The 21,318-nt window shown below is 41.0% G+C and overlaps 1 protein-coding gene across 1 annotated transcript; it reads right to left on the reverse strand.

Annotated features, from left to right (window-relative positions):
• Nucleotides 1-333: 333 nt before the first annotated feature.
• Nucleotides 334-6,813, reverse strand: manea (mannosidase, endo-alpha). The gene is given in 6 exon segments (XM_024439638.2): nt 334-1,871; nt 2,170-2,246; nt 4,294-4,403; nt 4,517-4,970; nt 4,972-5,167; nt 6,719-6,813. Coding segments are annotated over 5 exon segments (1,341 nt in total). The 5' UTR covers nt 5,047-5,167; nt 6,719-6,813; the 3' UTR covers nt 334-1,246.
• Between the last annotated feature and the right edge of the window lie 14,505 nt (nt 6,814-21,318).

The raw sequence follows: 21,318 nt of genomic DNA on the forward strand, positions 1-21,318 counted from the left end.
CAATGAACATCTGAATGATTCCGAGGACAACTGTGTGGAAGTGTTGTGGTCAGATGAGACCAAAATGGAGCTCTTTGGCATCAACTCAACTCACCATGTTTGGAGGAGGAGGAATGCTGCCTATGACCCCAAGAACACCATCCCCACCATCAAACATGTAGGTGGAAACATTATGCTTTGGGGGTGTTTTTCTGCTAAGGGGACAGGACAACTTCACCGCATCAAAGGGACGATGGATGGGGCCATGTACTGTCAAATCTTGGGTGAGAACCTCCTTCCCTCAGCCAGGGCATTGAAAATGGGTCGTGGATGGGTATTCCAGCATGATAATGACCCAAAACACACGGCCAAGGCAACAAAGGAGTGGCTCAAGAAGAAGCACATTAAGGTCCTGGAGTGGCCTAGCCAGTCTCCAGACCTTAATCCCATAGAAAATCTGTGGAGGGAGCTGAAGGTTCGAACGTCAGGAGAAGATCTGAAAAGAGGAGTGTGACAAAATCCCTCCTGAGATGTATGCAAACCTGGTGGCCAACTACAAGAAACGTCTGACCTCTGTGATTGCCAACAAGGGTTTTGCCACCAAATACTAAGTCATGTTTTGCAGAGGGGTCAAATATTTATTTCCCTCAATAAAATGCACATCAATTCATAGCATTTTTGACATGCGTTTTTCTGGATTTTTTTTTGTGGTTATACTCTCTCTCACTGAAAAATAAAACCTACCATTAAAATTATAGACTGATAATTTCTTTGTCAGTGGGCAACGTACAAAATCAGCAAATACTTTTTTCCCCTCACTGTATAATTGCCCAAATATAACAGTTATACATTAAAGTACAAATCATTAATCATATAAAGCAGGACAAATACCACACAATTCAAGGCTGCCCTTTCAATAGTTAATTGGTGTGGCAGCGTAGCCTAGTGGTTGGAGTGTTGGACTAGTAACCGGAAGGTTGCAAGTTCAATCCCCCGAGCTGACAAGGTACAAATCTGTTGTTCTGCCCTGAACAGGCAGTTAACCCACTGTTCCTAGGCTGTCATTGTAAATAAGAATTGGTTCTTAAATGACTTGCCTAGTAAAATCAAGGTAAAAAAAATCTGTAAAACCATGATAATGGTTACAGGACAAAGAGTAAATATAGGTTTCTGTCACATGCACTATTGTTGTCAAATTCTATAATCTATATTGTGTAAGACAATTTAAGGACAGATTTAATGTTAGGCCCTTACTTTTTGTATCATTCTAGCCATCCCTTTCATTGCTAAATATTGCTGCCCATTTGCGAGTTACCTCTAAATAGACAACAGGCTTGTGTGGTAAGTAGTCTAGGTACACAGTCTGGCTTGTTTTTGGAATTGCCATCTCAATCTGGGTTCCCTCATGCCATTCATTAAATGATGTTATAGATATAACGTCAGCACCTGCTTCTAGGGCTGCACTCAGGGCCATTTCATAGTACTTCCCATTAATGCGGTTGCGTGTATTCTGGAAATTCCAAGGCCTAATACTGGTGTCAATATAACCTGGCCCCACACTCGGAATGAACAACAGGTTGTTGTCTTCACAGAATGTTTTAATGGACTCCCAATTGCGGTGAGTGGAGCCATAGGAAAACCCATTAGTGGCAAAATAAGTGTAGACTCCGTCGAAACCTGCCGTGACGATATCCCTCTTGTGTTTCTCTTCAACAAGAAGGGCTATGAAGATACCATCATAGGGAGTATCTCTAATGCTACTGCTTTTGGTGTGTTTAAGGAGTTTTGCCCACTGTTCTGAGTTGAGTAGATAGGAATCGTAGACGTAGAATAGAGGAAGAAACTTGCCAGTGTTTGTTCTATGCCTGTAGAATGCAGGGTGCTCACCATATCTTCAGATAGAATGACAGGATTACAAATTAAGTACCATTTTACAAATAGGGTCTACTTACAAAGATTAAGAAAAATACATGATCTGATTGAGTTAGGCATTGGGCTGTTCAATCATATACAAATTCATAAAGCTGAGGTAATATTTTAAACATTGCATATATAAGGTTTTACTGAACAAATAAATTAGTTAACCTGGGGTAAAAACTTATGTTGAATAATAATATAAGTGGAACTATTGATACTGACAAGACTAAAGGCCAATCAGAAATATAAAATAAGGAATGATGTAATACTTACTTCTCTATGATGTACTTGACATTGTTAAACATACTTGTTTCATCTCTTCCTTTGTATGGTTCAATGTGAAAAGCAACCTGTGTAGTACACACAAATCAACAGTAATATGGAAAAAAAGAGGCAATGGATTTGAGGACTGAAAAATTGCTTTATTTTTATGTTGTCAAAGAACACATGTACATTGGGGTCCAAAAGTATTCACACCATTGATAAAGATGAGAAAAATGACTATTAAATAAATAATTCAAATACTGACCTAAATTCCTCAGAGAAAATAGATTTAGTTTAACAAGTAATAATTTATTTTCTCAAAAAGGTAGAAGTCGAAATGACTGACACCCGTTTTCAATACCTCACCTAGCGAGGATAACGGCACTGAGCCTTTTTCTAAAATATTTTAGGAGTTAGAAAACACATGGAGCGGGGGATCTTAGACCATTCCTCACAGAATCCTTCCAGATCCTTGATATCCTTTGTCTGCGCTTATGGACTGCCCTCTTCAATTCAAACCACAGGTTTTCAATGGGGTTCAAGTCCAGAGACGGAGATGGCCATTGCAAAGTGTTGATTTTGTGGCCAATGAACCATTTCTTTGATGTGTGCTTGGGGATGCTGGAAGACCCACTTGCGGTCAAGTTTCAGCCCCTGGCAGAGGCAACCAGGTTTCTGACTAAAATATCCTGGTACTGGGTAAAGTTCATGATTCCTCTAACAAGGGCCCCAGAACCAGAGGAAGCAAAATAGACCCATTTATTTTTATTTTGACGGGGAAGACATATTGAGACCTGGGGTCTCTTTTCCAAATGCGCCCTGTATAATACAATATAAAATACACATTAAAAACAAAATATATATTACAATACAAAAGCACAGCCATCCTAAGCACAAATAAAACATCCCAAATCACTCAGAAAAACAGTTACATTCCTCCACAAATAAATTGCCAATCAATATTTTAAAATTGCCCAAACGGCACCAGAACATCAAGATTAAATCTATTTAGAATTTTGTTCCAGCAATACGGTGCATTAAAACTAAAAAAGTATTGAACTAGCTCGGTGGAGACACTAGGAACCAAGTGTTAACCAATCCTGTGAACAAGTGAGTCAACTCAGGTGATCCACCACCAAGCAAAATAGCCACATAACATCAACGATCCACCACCATATTATAGAGTAGGGATTGGGTTCTTTTCTGCTCATGCATTCTCATTTTGACATCAAAGAGTTGATTTTCTTGTCATCCAACAAATGTAAACACCTGGAGTTTGCTAAACTGCATTGGCATTTGCCACTTGGATTGGAACCGGTGCTGTGGTAAAATGACATGAAAATAGAGCTCGTCGGGCATGCACACCAGTGGTGGGTTTGGCATCGAAATGAGAAACCATGAGCAGAAAATAACCGCATAGCTACTGTAAAATTAGGTGGTGGATCTTTGCTGTTATGGGGCTATTTTGCTTCCACTGGTCCTGTGGCTCTTGTTAGAGTCAACGGCATCATTGCAGCAACTTTTCCTGGACCCCATAATAAATACAACTACAAACGTCACCCAGTATCAGGATATTTTATACAAAAACCTGGTTGCTGAAACTGGCCACAGGTGGATCCTCCAGAAAAACAATGACCCCAAGCACACAAAGAAATGGTCAATTGGCCACAAAATCAACATTTTGCAATGGCCATCACAGTCTCTGAACTTGAACCCCATTGTAAACCTGTGGTTTGAATTGAAGAGGACAGTCCCTAAGCGCCGAAAGATATCCAGGATCTGGAAGGATTCTGTATGGAGGAATGGTCTAAGATCCCTCTCAATGTGTTCTCCAACTCATAAAACATTTTCTAAATAGGCTCAGTGCCATTTTCCTCGCAAGGTGCGATATTGAAAGGTATTGAAAACAGGGGTGTCAATCATTTTGACCCCTATTTCCTCTAATCGCTCTCCTTAAGCAATTGTATTAGTACAAAATAGAATATCCCCATTTCTTTGAGCATAGAATATAGCTCAGTGTTTTAATTATTTATTTTGTTCAGTCATTGTTGCTCATCTTTTAAAGGTGTCAAGAACTTCGAACCCCACTGTATATGAGCCATGCTTGCTCTTTTCATTGATTATCATACACACCTTTACATGATATGCATGTGCCACCTCCAGTATCAAAGGCACAATGTCATCTGTTGGCTCACCGTTTTCATCCTTCATGCCAGGTGGATACCAGGAAACAGCAAGAACACCTAGAAATGCACAGACTGAGTTATTCAACTGATCATGAATGACATGGCAGACTTGGGTCTTACCGTAGCAGAAAAATACTAAATTAAATGTATTACCAACATCAAAGCCTTACCAATAGCTCCTGCTCGCAGTTGCTTCATGTGAGCTTCAATAACAGAGGGGTCCCTGGAACTATAAGCTCCTAAAGCAGGATAGAAGTTAGCCCCAATGTCATCTGGTGGGCTGTGTCTCCCTCTTGGGTATCCTGCTGCCACCTTTGAATCCCAGTGTGGCAGAAGAGGGTGGTCCCAGTGAATGTACTTTCCATCAAACTGTGTGTTGCCATACCATGTGTAGTAAAAGGCATGAATATTGTAGTTTGGAGCAGGGAATTGCCTGAGGGCAGCCTCTACGTTCTTGACCCTCTCAGAGTCTATGTCAATCATTTTGGTCAGTGCTTCAGGGACGACACTGTCAATATTACCAAGCATTTGAATGGCATTTTTTCCAGGTCCTTTGATATTAGGGAACAATTCGGGACCAAAGATGCTTCCAAATGGAGAATATTCTGGTGTAAAGGACTTTAAAAACAACTGTTACTATGAATATGAGCAACACCAAACCAATAAATGTGGAGCAAGATCTTCGTCTAAACCTTGCCATTCTTCAGTTAATGCTTGTTGTGATCCACTGTCCATTCTTGGGAGAACTGTTAACATTAGGGGTTTTTGGGCTTATTGTTGTCAATGAAACTTGGCTGGTCCATGTTGGTTCATTCTACAAACTGAAATGCAGAAACAAAAAAACAGGTTGACTAATTATCCATTCATGATAGGGCAGTGTTCCCCAAAAGAGTGAGGATCATTTTTAAAATGAAGCAGTTTATATTTGACCAGCAGAAAATGAATGGTGGCGGACAATGGTACACTAACCCAATGTTAACTTTTATGCCTTTCCCCAACTCTTACTGAAACTATACCTGACTATAACTTTCATTAATTCTGAGCCCTATGCCTACACTTTCTGCAGGTTAAATATCCACTTCCTTATTATTATTATTATTATCTAGAGTGTCTACATTTGCAGGCCTATCATGTATTAATGCTTCAATTAAATAAAAACAAAAAACAGGTCCCTGCCACTTGTATTGGTGTACAGCTGAGGTATATTGCTAGGGAAATGTAACAGACATGTAATGGAGTTAAGGAATGTGACTTTCTTCTACAATTGTCCATGTAATTTTTCATTACCTAAATATTGATTTTCAGTTTTAGTGTGAGAAAGAATCAATAGTCAAATTCAACCCCACTAAAATGTACCGACAGTGCTCTCTAGATCCAAGGACTGACTGTCCATGAGATCCAAAAGTTAGCTATATTTTGACGATATTTACATTTGAGTCATTTAGCAGACCCTCTTATCCAGAGAGATAAGGATTACGTGCCTTTCTCAAGGGCACATCGACACTAGTAGAAGCTTTTTTTCCCAGAGATATTTAGAGGAGCAATTAGGATTACATGCCTTGCTCAAGGTCACAAGCAGATTGCGAAACTGATCTGTTTGTGGATTCGAAACAGCGAACTTTCGGTTCCTGACCCAACGCTCTTAACCGCTAGGCTACCTGCCGACCCGTTTAATACATTCGTGTTACTTGTAAACAATGAATAAATAAAATCGTATATTTTGGGTTATGATGAAGACAAAAAGTTGTAGTAAAATCGTGAAACATACTTGTATTCTTCAAGAAGCAATGGGTAGCCTAAATATCAAGAATTAAAAGAACATTGCAGCTTCCCAATTCCCAGACACTACGTGCAATGTGCTAACGTTAACAGTTTAATAGTGTCTTATTGCATGTCAAGTGATATGTCGGGAAGGCAAAATATTGCAATGTGAAAGTATTTTGTTATGATTATTGTATAATAGTTACATTGTTACAACAAAAAAACATTTCAGTGCGCTATGCGGAAATCCTACATTGAAATTATACTACCGGAAGATTACTCAGTAAGAAACGCATTTGCCATAAAGTCGAAATGAAGCTATATTCTTGCAAAATACGACAATTCAACTATCAAGGTTAACATTACCATCATTCATTTTCTTGCTGTTGTTCTCTCCGGACATTGCTGCACTGAACTTTAGACTGGACAGGACAGCAGAAATCCGAATGAGCTACATAGCGTATTATCTATTTTGTCCGAAGCACACTAAAATGTTGGTTTCACTAAATTAGACATTAGGTCACAGGGTACCTACATACGCTATACGCAAGACAATCTACTTGTGAATTGACGCTATGCATTGTTCCTGTTCAAGATTTGTCATAGCCTACCTCATTGTGTTGGTGACATGTGACGGGTTTCACGTGCTGCGTAGGTAGACGGCGTATAGATCTACAAGTCATCTTACCTAATGCCAAAGCACTCTATGATCCATCTATGTTATTGAAGATTTGTGAGTCTGCGCTGCGCTCAAGCTAACAAAATTGAACAAGCAAATGAAAAACAGCAGTCAAGGGTGCATTCCCAAAGCATGTCGCCCTCAATCTTTCAAGAAGATGTATTGCATTAAACCAGCCAGCAAAATTAGTTATGAATAATTATTTTCTTGTGCATAGTGTATGTAAATTGTTTGTTTACTTCCACGAGCAAACGTTTGTCTGTGATACCACAGAGAACCCTCTACATTACGCAAAAAAGGACACCATCTTTGTGGCGTCATAAAGGAAAGACAATATTTTCGATCCTTTCATAAGAAGACTATCCCATTTTGCCAGCTAAAGCCAGTGGTGAGTAAAATCATTGATATATTCTAATGTACTTCACCCTTGTTTTTGGACTAGGGACACATGTAACTAATTATTGAAATACTGAATTATCAAGAATCAGATGCATTAATCCACCTAGCCCCAACTGTGATTTTCCCAATTAGCCTACATTGTCAATTTTCCATGGCTTATTATATGTTAGAATTACTTACTAGGCCTACAACAAACAAATTCACCAACTCGTTCACTGAACCAAATCAATCTTCAATTAGAACACATTTTCTTCTTTTAACAATGCAATACTCAAATGTATTTTATCAAAAGGCAACAAAATCATGTAAGGCTGAATCCAACTCCGGAATCAAAATTGTATAGTGCCTTCCATTGAGTAAAATGACGTTGAAAATAGTCATTTTCCAGACTTTGAAACCCACTCATTTTCTGTTTTGAATGAAAAGTTGGAAATATGTATTTTTCTGACGTTGAAGTCACGTTTTCTGTTTCTATACTGAACAAAAATATAAACACAACAATTCAAATGATTTTAATGAGTTACAGTTCACACAAGGAAATCAGTCAATTGAAATAAATTTGGTCCTAATCTATAGATTTCACATGACTGGGAATACATTACGCATCTGTTGGTCACAGATACATTTTTTTTAAAGTAGGTTTGTAGGTTAGGTAGGTTTAGATCAGAAAACCAGTCATTATCTGGTGTGACCACCATTTGTCTAATGCAGCGCAACACATCTCCTTCGCATAAAGCTGGTCAGGCTGTTGATTGTGGCCTGTGAAATGTTGTCCCCCTCTTCTTCAATGGCTGTGTGAAGTTGCTGGATAATGGCGGGAACTGGAAAACACTGTTGTACCAATCGGTACAGAGCATCCCAAACATGCTCAATAGGTGATATATCTGGTGAGTATACAGGCATGGAATACAGTGCCTTCAGAAAGTATTCATGGAAGAACTGGAACATTTTCTGCTTACAGGAATTTTGTACAGATCCTTTCGACATGAGGCTGTGCATTAATCATGCTGAAACATGATGAGATGGCAGCGGATGAATGGACCTCAGGATCTCGTCATGGTATCTATGTGCATTCAAATTGCCTTCGATAAAATGCAATTGTGTTCATTGTCCGTAGCTTATGCCTGCCCATACCATAACCCAACCACCAGCATGGGGCACTGTGTTCACAACGTTGACAAACCGCTCGCCATACACGTGGTCTACATTTGTGAGACCGGTTGGATGTACTGCCAAATTCTCTAAAATGACATTGGAGGTGACTTATTATAGAGAAATGTACATTACACTCTCTGTCAACAGCTTTGGTGGACATTCCTGCAGTCAGCATGCCAATTATATGCTCCTCAAAACTTCAGACATCTGTGGTATTGTGTTGTGTGACAAAACTGCACATTTTAGAGTGGCCTTTTATTGTCCCCTTCGGCACAAGATGCACCTGTGTAATGATCATGCTGTTTAATCAGCTTCTTGATATGCCACACCTGTCAGGTGGATGAATTATCTTGGCAAATGAGAAATGCTCACTAACAGATTTCAATTTGAAAACAATTTTGTACCCAAAATTTGAGAGAAATAAGCATTTTGTGCTTATGGAAGAATTCTGGGATCTTTTGTTTCAGCTCATGAAATCAAGACTTTAAATGTTGAATTTATATTTTTGTTCAGTATTTATAAAATCCACTCTTAGTTTATCAAATAACTTTTTAAAATCTGCTATGAATACCAGGCCTGCCTTCTTAGATGTTTCATGTTGTTCTATTCTAGTAGTTGTCATATTTTGTAAAAAAACCTGTCCGATCAGGATGAACAATACATGGAAAACCCTTTTTTAATTCTGAGTGCTACACATTTCGCTGGTATTTTTGCATCACAACATTAAAGTGTGAGATGCCTCCAGTTTTTTTAGATGGACTGGATCTTCATATTTGCCATAGGGGTCTTGTTTTAATAATAGTTAAATCAGACCTTCTTGCTGAATACCTGAGACTACCATTTGAATAGGAGTAGTTAAAACAAACTAATATTGCAGAAAGGGAGGAGAGTAGGGTCAAAGAGGAAGAATCAGGAAACAAGAGGGAGACGGATTTAGCAGAAGTATGAGATTATAGGATAGAAGAGGAGAGAGTAGTGGGAGAGAGGGAACAAAGATTGCGACACCGTATGACCATGTGGGTAGGGTTGGAGGAGATGGAAACTGAAAAGGAAACAAAGCAGTGATCAGAGACCTGGAGGGGGGTTGCAGTGAGATTAGTAGGCCAACAGCATATAGTAAAGATGAGATTAAGCGCATTGCCTGCCTTGTCGGAGGTGACTGGGAAAGGATGAGGTCAAAAGAGGAAAGGGGTGGATAAAAGGCAGACGTCACCCAGTACAATGATTGATAAGATAATTTGTTGATGATTGCTCACCAAGGTGTCAAGCTCATTGGGGAACTCTAAGGGCACCTGGTGGGAGATAGATGACAACAATGTTAAGCTTGTGTGGACAAGTGACAGCATGGAATTAATATGAGTAGATGGACAGGTGAGTGAGGGAGAAAAGAGAATCTCCACTTAGGAGAAATGAGTATGGTTGGGCGGTATCCAGATGTTTACATCGTCATACGTTCCTTCTCTTATCCCGAGATTTACGGTATTACCGGCTTAGTACACAAGGGGGTGGCAAAAACAGCAAAAAAGCCCATTGGGCATGTATTACCAGAATGCTAACAACATTTTCACAAGTAATAGCCAAGTTCCATGGAGTTAACGAGCTCAAACGAAAATAAGTAATTTTATTTCTCAACCAATAATAAAGTATGTCATGGAAACGACGGGGATGAAGCACAAAACAAACACGTGTGTGTGTGTGTGTGTGTGTATTAGAGTTCTACCGATTAATCGGAATGGCCGATTAACTAGGGCCGATTTCAAGTTTTCATAACACTCGAAAATTTGTATTTTGGGATGCCGATTTAAAAATAATTATTATTATATATTTTGTGACTACTTTATTTATCGAGGCAAGTCAGTTAAGAACACGTTCTTATTTTCAATGACGGCCTAGGAACGGTGGGTTAACTGCCTTTTTCAGGGGCAGAACGACAGATTTTTACCCAGTTTAGGGATTCGATCTCATGGTTAACTAGTCCAACGCTCTAACCACCTGCCTCACGAGGAGCCTGCCTGTTACGCGAATGCAGTAAGAAGCCAAGGTAAGTTGTTAGCTAGCATTAAACTTATCTTGGTTGATGATATTACTGGATTATCTAGCGTGTCTTGCGTTGCATATAATCGATGCAGTGCGCATTCGCAAAAAACGACTTTCGTTGCTCCAACGTGTACCTAACCATAAGCATCAATGCCTTTCTTAAAATCAATACACAGAAGTATATATTTTTAAACCTGCATATTTCGTTAAAAGAAAGGTTAGCAGGCAATATTAACCAGGTGAAATTGTGTCACTTCTCTTGCGTTCAATGCACATAGAGTCAGGGTATATGCAACCATTTGGGCCGCATGGCTCATTGCAAACTAATTTGCCAGAATTTTATGTAATTATGACATAACATTGAAGGTTGTGCAATGTAACAGGAATACTTAGGCTTATGGATGCCATCCGTTAGATAAAATACGTAACGGTTCTGTATTTCACTGAAAGAATAAATGTTTTGTTTTCAAATAATACTTTCCAGATTCTACCATATTAATGACCTAAGGCTCGTATTTCTGTGTGTTATTATATAATTAAGTCTATGATTTGATAGAGCTGTCTGACTGAGCGATGGTAGGCACCAGCAGGCTCGTAAGCGTTCATTCAAACAGCACTTTTGTGCGTTTTGCCAGCAGCTCTGCACAATGCCTCAAGCATTGCGCTGTTTATGACTTCAAGCCTATCAACTCCAGAGATTAGGCTGGTGTAACTGATGTGAAATGGCTAGCTAGTTAGCGGGGTGCGCTAATAGTGTTTCAAACGTCACTCGCTCTGAGACTTGGAGTAGTTGTTCCCCTTGCTCTGCATGCGTAACGCTGCTTCGAGGGTGGCTGTTGTCGATGTGTTCCTGGTTCGATCCCAGGTAGCGACGAGGAGCGGGATGGAAGCTATACTGTTACACTGGCAATACTAAAGTGCCGACAAGAACATCCAATAGTCAAAGGTATATGAAATACAAATCGTATAGAGAGAAATAGTCCTATAATTCCTATAATATCTACAACCTAAAACTTCTTACCTGGGAATATTGAAGACTCATGTTAAAAGGAACCACCAGCTTTCATATGTTCTCATGTTCTGAGCAAGGATCTTTAATGTTAGCTATCTTACATGGCACATATTGCACTTTTACTTTCTTCTCCAACACTTTGTTTTTGCATTATTTAAACCAAACTGAACATGTTTCATTATTTATTTGAGGCTAAATTGATTTAATTGATGTATTATATTAAATTAAAATAAATGTTCATTCAGTATTGTTGTAATTCTCATTATAACAAATAATAAAATTGTCCGATTAATCGGTATCGTTTTTTTGGTCCTCCAATACTCCGATTTCGGAGTTGAAAAATCATAATCGGTCGACCTCTAGTGTACATATATATAACACAGGGATGTAACCCAAACAAAAGAGTGAGGTGTAAACCTCTAAATAATACATGGGACGAGACCCATAATAACAAGTGCACATTAACAGGTAGCACAAAAGCCGATACAACAGAGCACAGGTACCAACGGACATGGGACAATAATCGACAAGGACAATGGGGAACAGAGGGCATATTTATAGACATAATAATCAGGGGAAATTGGAACCAGGTGTGCGTAATGAGACAAGACCGTCCGGGGATGGTGGTAAGGAATCCAGTTCAGTGATGCCTAGAAAGCCGGTACGGAGCTGGCAACATGATGAGCAGCAGTACCGGGTGATCCATGACACTAGGGAAATGGGCCTGAATGGAGAGGAGAAAAAAACACAAGGATGTCAAAAGATAACAGTGGCAGCTGTACAGATAACTTATTCAAAGGGTTTTAACTTCTCAAACACGGCAGAAAGCTAACACATTATGATGCCCCGTCACTTTATTAATTCAGCCACTTACTTAGATAACTAGCAAGTTAAACTTAGGAAAGCTTTGTTTGTCACACAGGAAAAATAAATAAATGCATAACAAATATCTTGATGCGTTTTGTAAATGCAGAACTAAAATGCTTCTTGTAGGAATTTCTGCTCCGCATCAGACTAAGTCTGGCCTTCAGTTACACTTCCCCTCGGATGAGAATTCACGAATGGGCATTCTATCAGCCGACAGCGCTCTGACTGATGTGTAGTTACTTTTCTCCAATACTTTTCTCATGTAGTCAGCCTTCATTTCTCTGGAAAATTCAAGATGAACTTTAAACAAAACATTAGGAAATGTAGCTGGCTACGTTCATTCTATGATAAACATTAGAAATATGATGCCCATGCATAGTTTTGGCAAAAAAATACTTTGCTTTTTCATTGTTAGCTCATTTACTATTGTGGTTACCAGGAAAATAGTGTTGCACTTCAGTTGTCATCTGATGAACATTTAACAATTTTCTAGAGAATGTGTTGCTCTAATGTATTTTCTGTGAAGTGAAAATATAGTTGCACGTCCCTGATCACTCTATTGAAGCAAAACAACTCTTGATATACTCTCCCAATATAAACGCAACCCCTGTCAATACACAGCGCAACTCACCTGCTCCCACTTTCTTCCTTTGTGCTATTTACAAAAAGACACGTGACTGGCTCAACTGTTCTGGGGAAGCTTCATGATGTAAAATAATGTGACAGGTAAACGCATTCCAGATTTTCTTCGAAACGTTAAATGGATTTCCCAAGTAGCATTGATCCAAAACCCAGTAAATCGCCCAAGCCTAGAAATGAGTAGCCCTTATACTACGACCGTGACAACCAGATTATTTCGGACTATGAGAGAACACGTGGTCAGATGAAGAGAAAGCAGCTGGTGTTCTCTGGGTAATCCATGTCTCCCATCAGGACCAAAAGGTCTAAATCAAATAAAAATGTATTTGTCACATGCGCTGAATACAACAGGTATTACCGTGAAGTGCTTACTTACAACTCCTTAATCAACAATGCAGTTCAAAAAAGAATTAAGAAAGTATTTGCTAAATAAACAAAATTAAATGATAAAAAGTAACACAATAAGATTACATAACAATAAACCGTGTCAATGTGGGGGGGTACAGGTTAGTCGGGTTAATTTGTACATGTAGGTAGGAGTAAAGTGACTATGCACAGACAATAAACAGTGAGTAGCAGCAATGTAAAAACAAAGGGGGGGTCCATGTAAATAGTCCGGGTGGCCATTGATTAAATGTTCAGCAGTCTTATGGCTTGGTGGTAGAAGCTGTTAAGGAGCCTTTTGAACCTAGAGTTGGCGCTCCGGTACCGCTTGCCGTGCTGTAGCAGAGAGAACAGTCTATGACTTGGGTGAGTCTTTGACAATTTTTTTGGTTCTGCCTCTGACACCGCCTAGTATATAGGTCCTAGATGGCAGGAAGCTTGGGCTCCCGAGTGGCGCAGCGGTCTAAGGCACTGCACCTTAGTGCAAGAGGCGTCACTACAGTCCCTGGTTTGAATCCAGGCTGCATCACATCCAGCCCTGATTGGGAGTCCCATAGGGCGGCGCACAATTGGCCCAGCGTCATCTGGGTTTGACCAGGGTAGGCCATCATTATAAATAAGAATTTGTTCTTAACTGACTTGCCTAATTAAATAAAAAATATATTTCTATTTATTTATAATAAAAAAGTAAATGAACAGAATTCTCACATAGGTGTTCCTTTTATCCAGGTGAGAAAGGGCAGTGTGGAGCGCGTTTGAGATTGTGTCGTCTGGATCTGATGGGGTGGTATGAGAATTGGAGTGGGTCTAGGCTTTCCGGGATGATGGTGTTGATGTGAGCCAGGGCTAGTCTAGGGACTGAAAGGCAGCAAAGGCTGAGATGAACTTTGTGTTCTTGACCGCAGATTGCCAGTTCCAAACACTGCTTGTGCGAAGGGTCTGCTAAATTAGAAGGGTTGCAGTAAAGGGGTGGGGAGCATCTTTAAAACCTACATGGAGAGGAGCGAAATGGTAAAAAAAACAAATAATAATGACTAGGTAAGACACTTAAGTGAGAGAGTAGTGTGGAGCCTTCCTCTCTTTCCTTCCTTGAATAATCAGCAGAACCATCTTAGTTTTGGCAAGGAAACAACCGCTGACACATCCGCTGCTGAAAAACAGGTGAGACTGAGGTACTTACAATAATTGCTAATTGCCTAGCAGAGGTGAAGAGAGCACACCTCCTGGTACTAATTGCTGATTGCCTAGGAGAAGAGAAACCACTCCTTCTCCAATACAGCCACTGATTAACAAAACAACAACGATCACAATTGCCTTGCCCCTTAATCGTAGTTGATGTGTCAATAATCAGCTGCAAGTTATGAGAAGTCAGCAGTTCACACACCAAGTAGGCTACTGGGAAGTTAGCAATTAACGTAGATGACCTGAGAGAGACAAAAATTCTACTGGAGATAACAGGAGTCCTCTACTATAGATTGAAGCAGGTACATCTGCTTTTATTTTTTTTGCACTTTACTTGTGGAATAATCTCAAACTTTCTAAGATTCGATGAATTGGTGCCTCTAGATAATTCAGACTGCTGATTTGAGAATCGTTTTACGTTAATTAGTGTGTATTGATATTTATTTGGGGGGGGGATTACAGGGCTCATCTGTAAAAGAGACCATAGCCTCAGCATGACTCCTGTTTAAAATAAAGTTGAAAAAAAAACAACTTATAACTTAGGTTGTTAGCCCTATAACTAAAACTAAGTTCTTTACAAGCTTGACTAAAACTACCACCCAGTGACCTGCACTGTATCTGTGTTAAGATACTAAAAAGTGATTTGTATCTAGTATTTTTTATTCCATGTGCTGTGTTAACAGGGGCAATGGAGGTCAGGGTGCGGAGAAAGTCACTGCCTGCAACGCTGAAGAGCAGACTGGCCAAAATAAGTTGCTCTTTTCGTGAGATCGAAAAGGGTCCCCAAGTGTCTGAAAGTTTTGAAAACCTTGTGTTTGGTGGAGTGGACAATGGGCAGGTGGGTCAGAAAAAGTACAGGTGTACTGGATACAAAAGAGACAAACCCACTGGACACATATCAGTTTTCCATGTTGATTTTTGTTTGTTGAAATGATGTGGAAACAACATTTATTCAACCAGTTTTTGTCCAGTGGGAAGGTTGTCTGGCGATCACTGATATTTTCGGCACTTCTCAGAATACTGATCTTATGTTTAAATAATTCACCTATAATAATGTAGCGTATTCCTCTCCACAGTGCTACCCTGCTTGGCTGAAGACCTGTGACCTGCTGCGCTGGCTATTGGACAGTGGCCTGGGCCGACGGCTAAAGAGCAGCACCCTTGTCAGCTGGCTCCAGACTAGTGACCTGGGGCTGTGGTTAGGCTCACACTGCCCAGCCCTCACCAACCTCCTGCTCCTCAAGGTGACACTGTGGCTCATCCTGGTGTGGATTCTCGCTGACCTCCATCTGGGGTTGCCATGTTTCCTCCTTGCCATCACCTACTGGCTGTATGACGGGCCGCTACGGAAAGCTGTTAATAGGGCCAGGAGCCAACTCCAGGGCAGTGCACAGGCTGTCCCTGAGAATGCCACTGGCACAGTGCAATGGAGGAGTGAGACACCACATTAGGCTAGACAGGGGAACATCGGTAGAGGACTTCCAATCATTGAGCTTCAGAACAGTGTGTGCCAATAGCCTGGCGGAAATTAAAAGTGCCACCGCTTGAACATGTGTACTAAGGAATATGCTTCTCAATATCCACACTCAGCTGTGAATTTCAACATTTTAACAGACTGGGATTTGTTTTGCAAGAGAGCAAGCAACTAACAACAACTAAAACTAGAAAATGTAAACTTTCTTTTAAGAAAATGTCTGTGTCTTGCTTTAGTTTTAAATTGTCTTAGATCTATAGTTAGATGTTTAGGTAGTATAATCAGGTAGTATAATTACTCTATTTAGATGTTTAGGTAGTATAATTACTCTATTTAGAGGTCAACTTGCATTCAAATAGTCATTTCGGGCAGTTTCTTATGCCTTTAGTGACCTGGAATTATTTTTGACTGGGTGGCAAATTTGTTGAAAGAGATGCTCTATCAGTCCTTACCTACCTCCTTTTGCCAAGGATGCACAGGTGTGTCTTTTGTCGAAGCGTTTTTGATGATAGTCTGCAAAACTCTGCCTAGAGATAATGATTTTTTTAGTTCAAATAATTCCGGGGGATTTTCTGAAACGTTTGCTTAAAGACGTTCTCCAGCGATTGTTAAACTTTTACCATTGATATTTTTTGTTGTTGTTGACACAACTGCAAACTTCGGGGGACCAGCCCCATGTTCCCCTCAGCCCAATGAACAAATGTATATCTTCTAAACCAGGGGTTGGCAACCCAAAGTCATTTTTCAACTTCTGGCCACATATGATTCAATTAAAAAAAAGATAAAAATAAACCTTATGGAACAGTGAGAACTATGAAATGACACACACAGGCACAGACACACATAAGACACACACTATACAAACACAGATTTTGTATTGTAGCTATGTGATAGTAGAGTAGTAGCCTGTTGGAACACAATGTGTTGTGAAAAGTGTTATGAAATGTAATGTCAAGTAATATTTTTTATTGTTAATAACTGCCTTAATGTTGCTGGACACCAAGAAGAGTAGCTGCTACCTTGTCAGCAGCTAATGGGGATCCTTAATAAATACAAATACTTTAGTGGGTCTTACGTCATATAATTTTACATATTTGAGACAATCATTTGAAAAAGGACCTGACCAGATGCTGATTTTATATATACAGTACCAGTCAAAAAATTGGACACACCTACTCATTCAAGGGTTTTTCTTAATTATACAATTTTCTGCATTTTAGAATAATAGTGAAGACATCAAAACAATTAAATAAAACATATGGAATCATGAGGTAACCAAAAACATGTTAAACAAATCAAAATACATTTTATATGTGAGATTCTTCAAAGTAACCAGCTTTGCACACTCTTGGCATTCTGCAGTAGTGAGGTAGTCACCTGGAATGCATTTCAATTAACAGGTGTGCCTTGTTAAAAGTGAATGTGGAATTTCTTTCCATATGAGATATTGACAAAAATTCAAGATCTTAGTGATTTAACATAATTCAGTAGGTACCATATAGTATATACAATGTACCCTTACATCTTCGTGTTTAAGTAATCAGCATTCTCTACCTTATAACAATAAGCATTTGTGCCAATTACACTGCCTTTGCACTCTGCCATGGACCATATACAGTATGTTAAAAAGGCCAGCTCTTATTTAGCAGTTACATCACCCCTATTCTAGTAGTTGTTGTATTTGCCCAACACCCCTTATTTTCACCTAAGTACAAGTCAGCACAAGTCACGCTACTTGTATCAGCCAATCACAATTTGCCATTCCCTGTGCACCTCACTGAACCCTGCTGTCAGATTGAGATCGCGGTCAGAAGTGAATGGACTCGCTGGACTGTTCCTTAAGTTTATCTGTATCTGACTTGTGATCAGTGCATGCATTTAAGTGTATGTACTGTCTGATATGTCATTACTTCTCGACCTCTGAATGCTCAGCTATGAAAAGCCAACTGACAGTTACTCCTGAGGTACTGTGTCACGCCCTGGTCAAAGTATTTTGTGTTTATCTTTATGTATTTGGTCAGGCCAGGGTGTGGCATGGGGTTTTTTGTAATTGTGGTGTGTTTGTCTTGGGGTTTTGGTGGTGGTATTGGGATTGTAGCTTAGTGGGTTGTCTAGCAAGGTCTATGGCTGTCTGAAGTGGTTCTCAATCAGAGGCAGGTGCTTATCGTTGTCTCTGATTGGGAACCATATTTAGGCAGCCATATTCTTTGAGTTTGTCGTGGGTGATTGTCCTTAGTGTCCTATGTGTACTCTCGGTTAGTTTGCACTAGATAGGCTGTTTCGATTACGTTTATTGTTTTGTGTAGTGTTCGTGTTTCTTTATTTTGATTAAACATGAATCTCAATCGACACGCTGCAGTTTGGTCCGACTCTCCTTCATCACCACTAGAAAACCGTTACAGAATCACCCACCACCAACGGACCAAGCGGCGTGTCAACAGGCAGGAGAAGCCGAAAAAGGAGATGCTAAATAAGGATTTCTGGACATGGGAGGAAATCCTCGACGGGAGAGGACCCTGGGCTAAACCAGGGGAGTGTAGCCGCCCAAAGGTGCAACAGGAGAAGAGGCAACAGAGGCAGCAGGAGCAGCAGCAGCTACAGTGGGAGAGGTTGCACCACCTGGAGAAATGGACATGGGAGGAGGAATTGGACGGTAAAGGACCCTGGAATCAGCCTGGAGATTATTGTCGCCCCAAAGCCGAGCTGGAGGCAGCAAAAGCAGAGAGGCGGCATTATAAGGAGCTAGCACGGCAGAGCGGATGGAAGCCCGAGAGTCAGCCCCAAAAATTTCTTGGGGGCTTACAGGGAGTATGGCTATGCCAGGTAGGAGACCTGCGCAAACTCCCTGTGCTTACCGGGGGCTGGAGAGACCGGGCAGGCACCGTGTTATGCTGTGGAACGCAAGGTGTCTCCAGTGCGGGTGCACAGCCCGGTTCGGTATATTCCAGCTCCTCGTATCGGCCGGGCTAGATTGAGCGTCGAGCCAAATGCCATGAAGCCGGCTCTACGCATCTGGTCCCCAGTGCGTCTCCTTGGGCCGGCTTACATGGCACCAGCCTTGCGCTCGGTGTCTCCGGTTCGCCTGCATAGCCCAGTGCGGGCTATTCCACCTCGCCGCACTGGCAGGGCAACCGAGAGCATTCAACCAGGTAAGGTTGGGCAGGCTCAGTGCTCAAGAGCTCCAGTGCGCCTGCACTGTCCGGTCTATCCAGTACCACCTCCACAACCCAGCCCTCCGGTAGCAGCTCCCCGCACCAGGCTTCCTGTGCGTGTCCTCGGTCCAGTACCACCAGTACCAGCACCACGCATCAGGCCTACAGTGCGCCTCGCCTCTAGCGCTGTTAGAGCTTTCTTCATCTCCAGCGCTGCCGGAGTCTCCCGCCTGTTCAGCGCAGCCAGAGCTGCCAGTCTGCATGAAGCAGCCAGAGCTGTCAGTCTGCATGAAGCAGCCAGAGCTGTCAGTCTACATGAAGCAGCCAGAGCTGCCAGTCTGCATGAAGCAGCCAGTCTACATGGAGCAGCCAGAGCTGTCAGTCTGCATGAAGCAGCCAGAGCTGTCAGTCTGCATAGAGCAGCCAGTCTGCATGGAGCAGCCAGTCTGCATGGAGCAGCCAGTCTGCAAGGAGCTGTCAGTCTGCAAGGAGCTGTCAGTCTGCACGGAGCTGTCAGTCTGCACGGAGCTGTCAGTCTGCAAGGAGCTGTCAGTCTGTAAGGAGCTGCCAGTCTGCAAGGAGCTGCCAGTCAGCACGGAGCCGCCAGAGCGGTCAGTCTGTAAGAAGCCGCCAGAGCTGTCAGCCTATATGGAGCAGCTAGTGCCGCCAGTCTGCCCAGCGCCGCCAGTGCCCCCAGTCTGCCCAGCGCCGCCAGTCTGCCCAGCGTCGCCAGTCTGCCCAGCGTCGCCAGTCTGCCCAGCGCCGCCAGTCTGCCCAGCATCGCCAGTCTGCCCAGCGCCGCCAGTCTGCCCATGTTTTAAGACATTTGGCTTAATTAATTAGATTAATATTATGGTGTTTCTATTCAGAGAAAAGTTAAACCCTCGGGGTTTCCGTTAGGATGAAATGGAAAATATGGCGATGCACAACATGACAGTCGGGAGTAGGCTACATGATTGGAGGATTCTAAATAGTTTGCCTTCATTCGACAACTTTGTTCCAATATTTCTGTAAATCAGTGATATTTATTCCCATGGCAATTTTAACTAAATCAACATCTGTATTTTTTTAATCATTATTTTATTAACGAAATGTGTTTATTTGTTTATTAGGCTACTGTGCAGTCTACAATACATACTGTAGTAAACATGGGAAAGTGCCTGATTCCTTACATAAGGGAGAGCAGGCCATGTCTGTACTACAGAATGCTGGGCACGCGGGAGACCGGGGTTCAAATCCCCGTTGGGGAGGAAGGAGTAGGCTGTCCTTGTAAATAGGATTTTTTATCTTAACTGATTCCATATGTGTTATTTCATAGTTGTGATGTCTTCACTATTATTCTACAATGTAGAAAATAGTAAAAATATAGAAAAATGGAATGAGTAGGTGTGTTCAAACTTTTGACTGGTACTTCCTGGAATGGAAAATGATGGTTTGCAGTACAGGGCTATTGGGCTATTTAGAGGAAGGAGTAGGCTGTCCTTGTAAATAAGAATTTGAATTTGTTCATAACTGACTTGTTAAATAAAGGTTACACGAAGAGCATAACATTTCTGCTCCCTAATTTTCTAGTTATTGTCTAACCAATACTCAAATGGAGATTAAGTGAAATATAAACATCCGCATTTGAAATGTCAAGGTGAACCGAAATCCCTTTTCAACGCGTGTGTTATTCAATGACGATTCAAGCCATTGACTCACTGATGAATGAAGATGATGAGCGATCGGTACAGGCAATCTAATCTGCGGGCATCACGGCTTCTGTAAGAAATGTTTTATTTCTATGTATATATATTACTATTATATTTTTAATTCTCAGAACATTAACATGTGTGTTTGCTTGTTTTGTACTGTTCTGTAGTTTCGATCCAATGATTTGTCTGACAAACAAAGAACTTTGCGTCCTGCAGGCCCAGGCATGGATCAAAGCTGGTGAGACGTTCAATAACGTCGTCTTCACAGACTAATCAACCATGGCCCTTGAGCAATTTGCTCAAAATTGCTACAGAAAAAAAGGAAAATCAAGAAGATTAACGAAAGCATACAGATGTTGATGAAGAAATGCTGTTTTGAGTTAGAAATGTAACACTTTAGAGTACTTAAGCATCGAATACATTGCAAGTTGAGGGATTTTCACAACAGTAGCTGGGCTATAAAAGTCTATTGTCCTGCTAATAGGAATCATTTGCATGATGGGCTACATTCTTTATTGTAACCACAATGTCATACAT

This window comes from Oncorhynchus tshawytscha, linkage group LG12, assembly GCF_018296145.1.
Source record: "Oncorhynchus tshawytscha isolate Ot180627B linkage group LG12, Otsh_v2.0, whole genome shotgun sequence".
In the NCBI taxonomy this organism is placed as follows: Eukaryota; Metazoa; Chordata; class Actinopteri; order Salmoniformes; family Salmonidae; genus Oncorhynchus; species Oncorhynchus tshawytscha.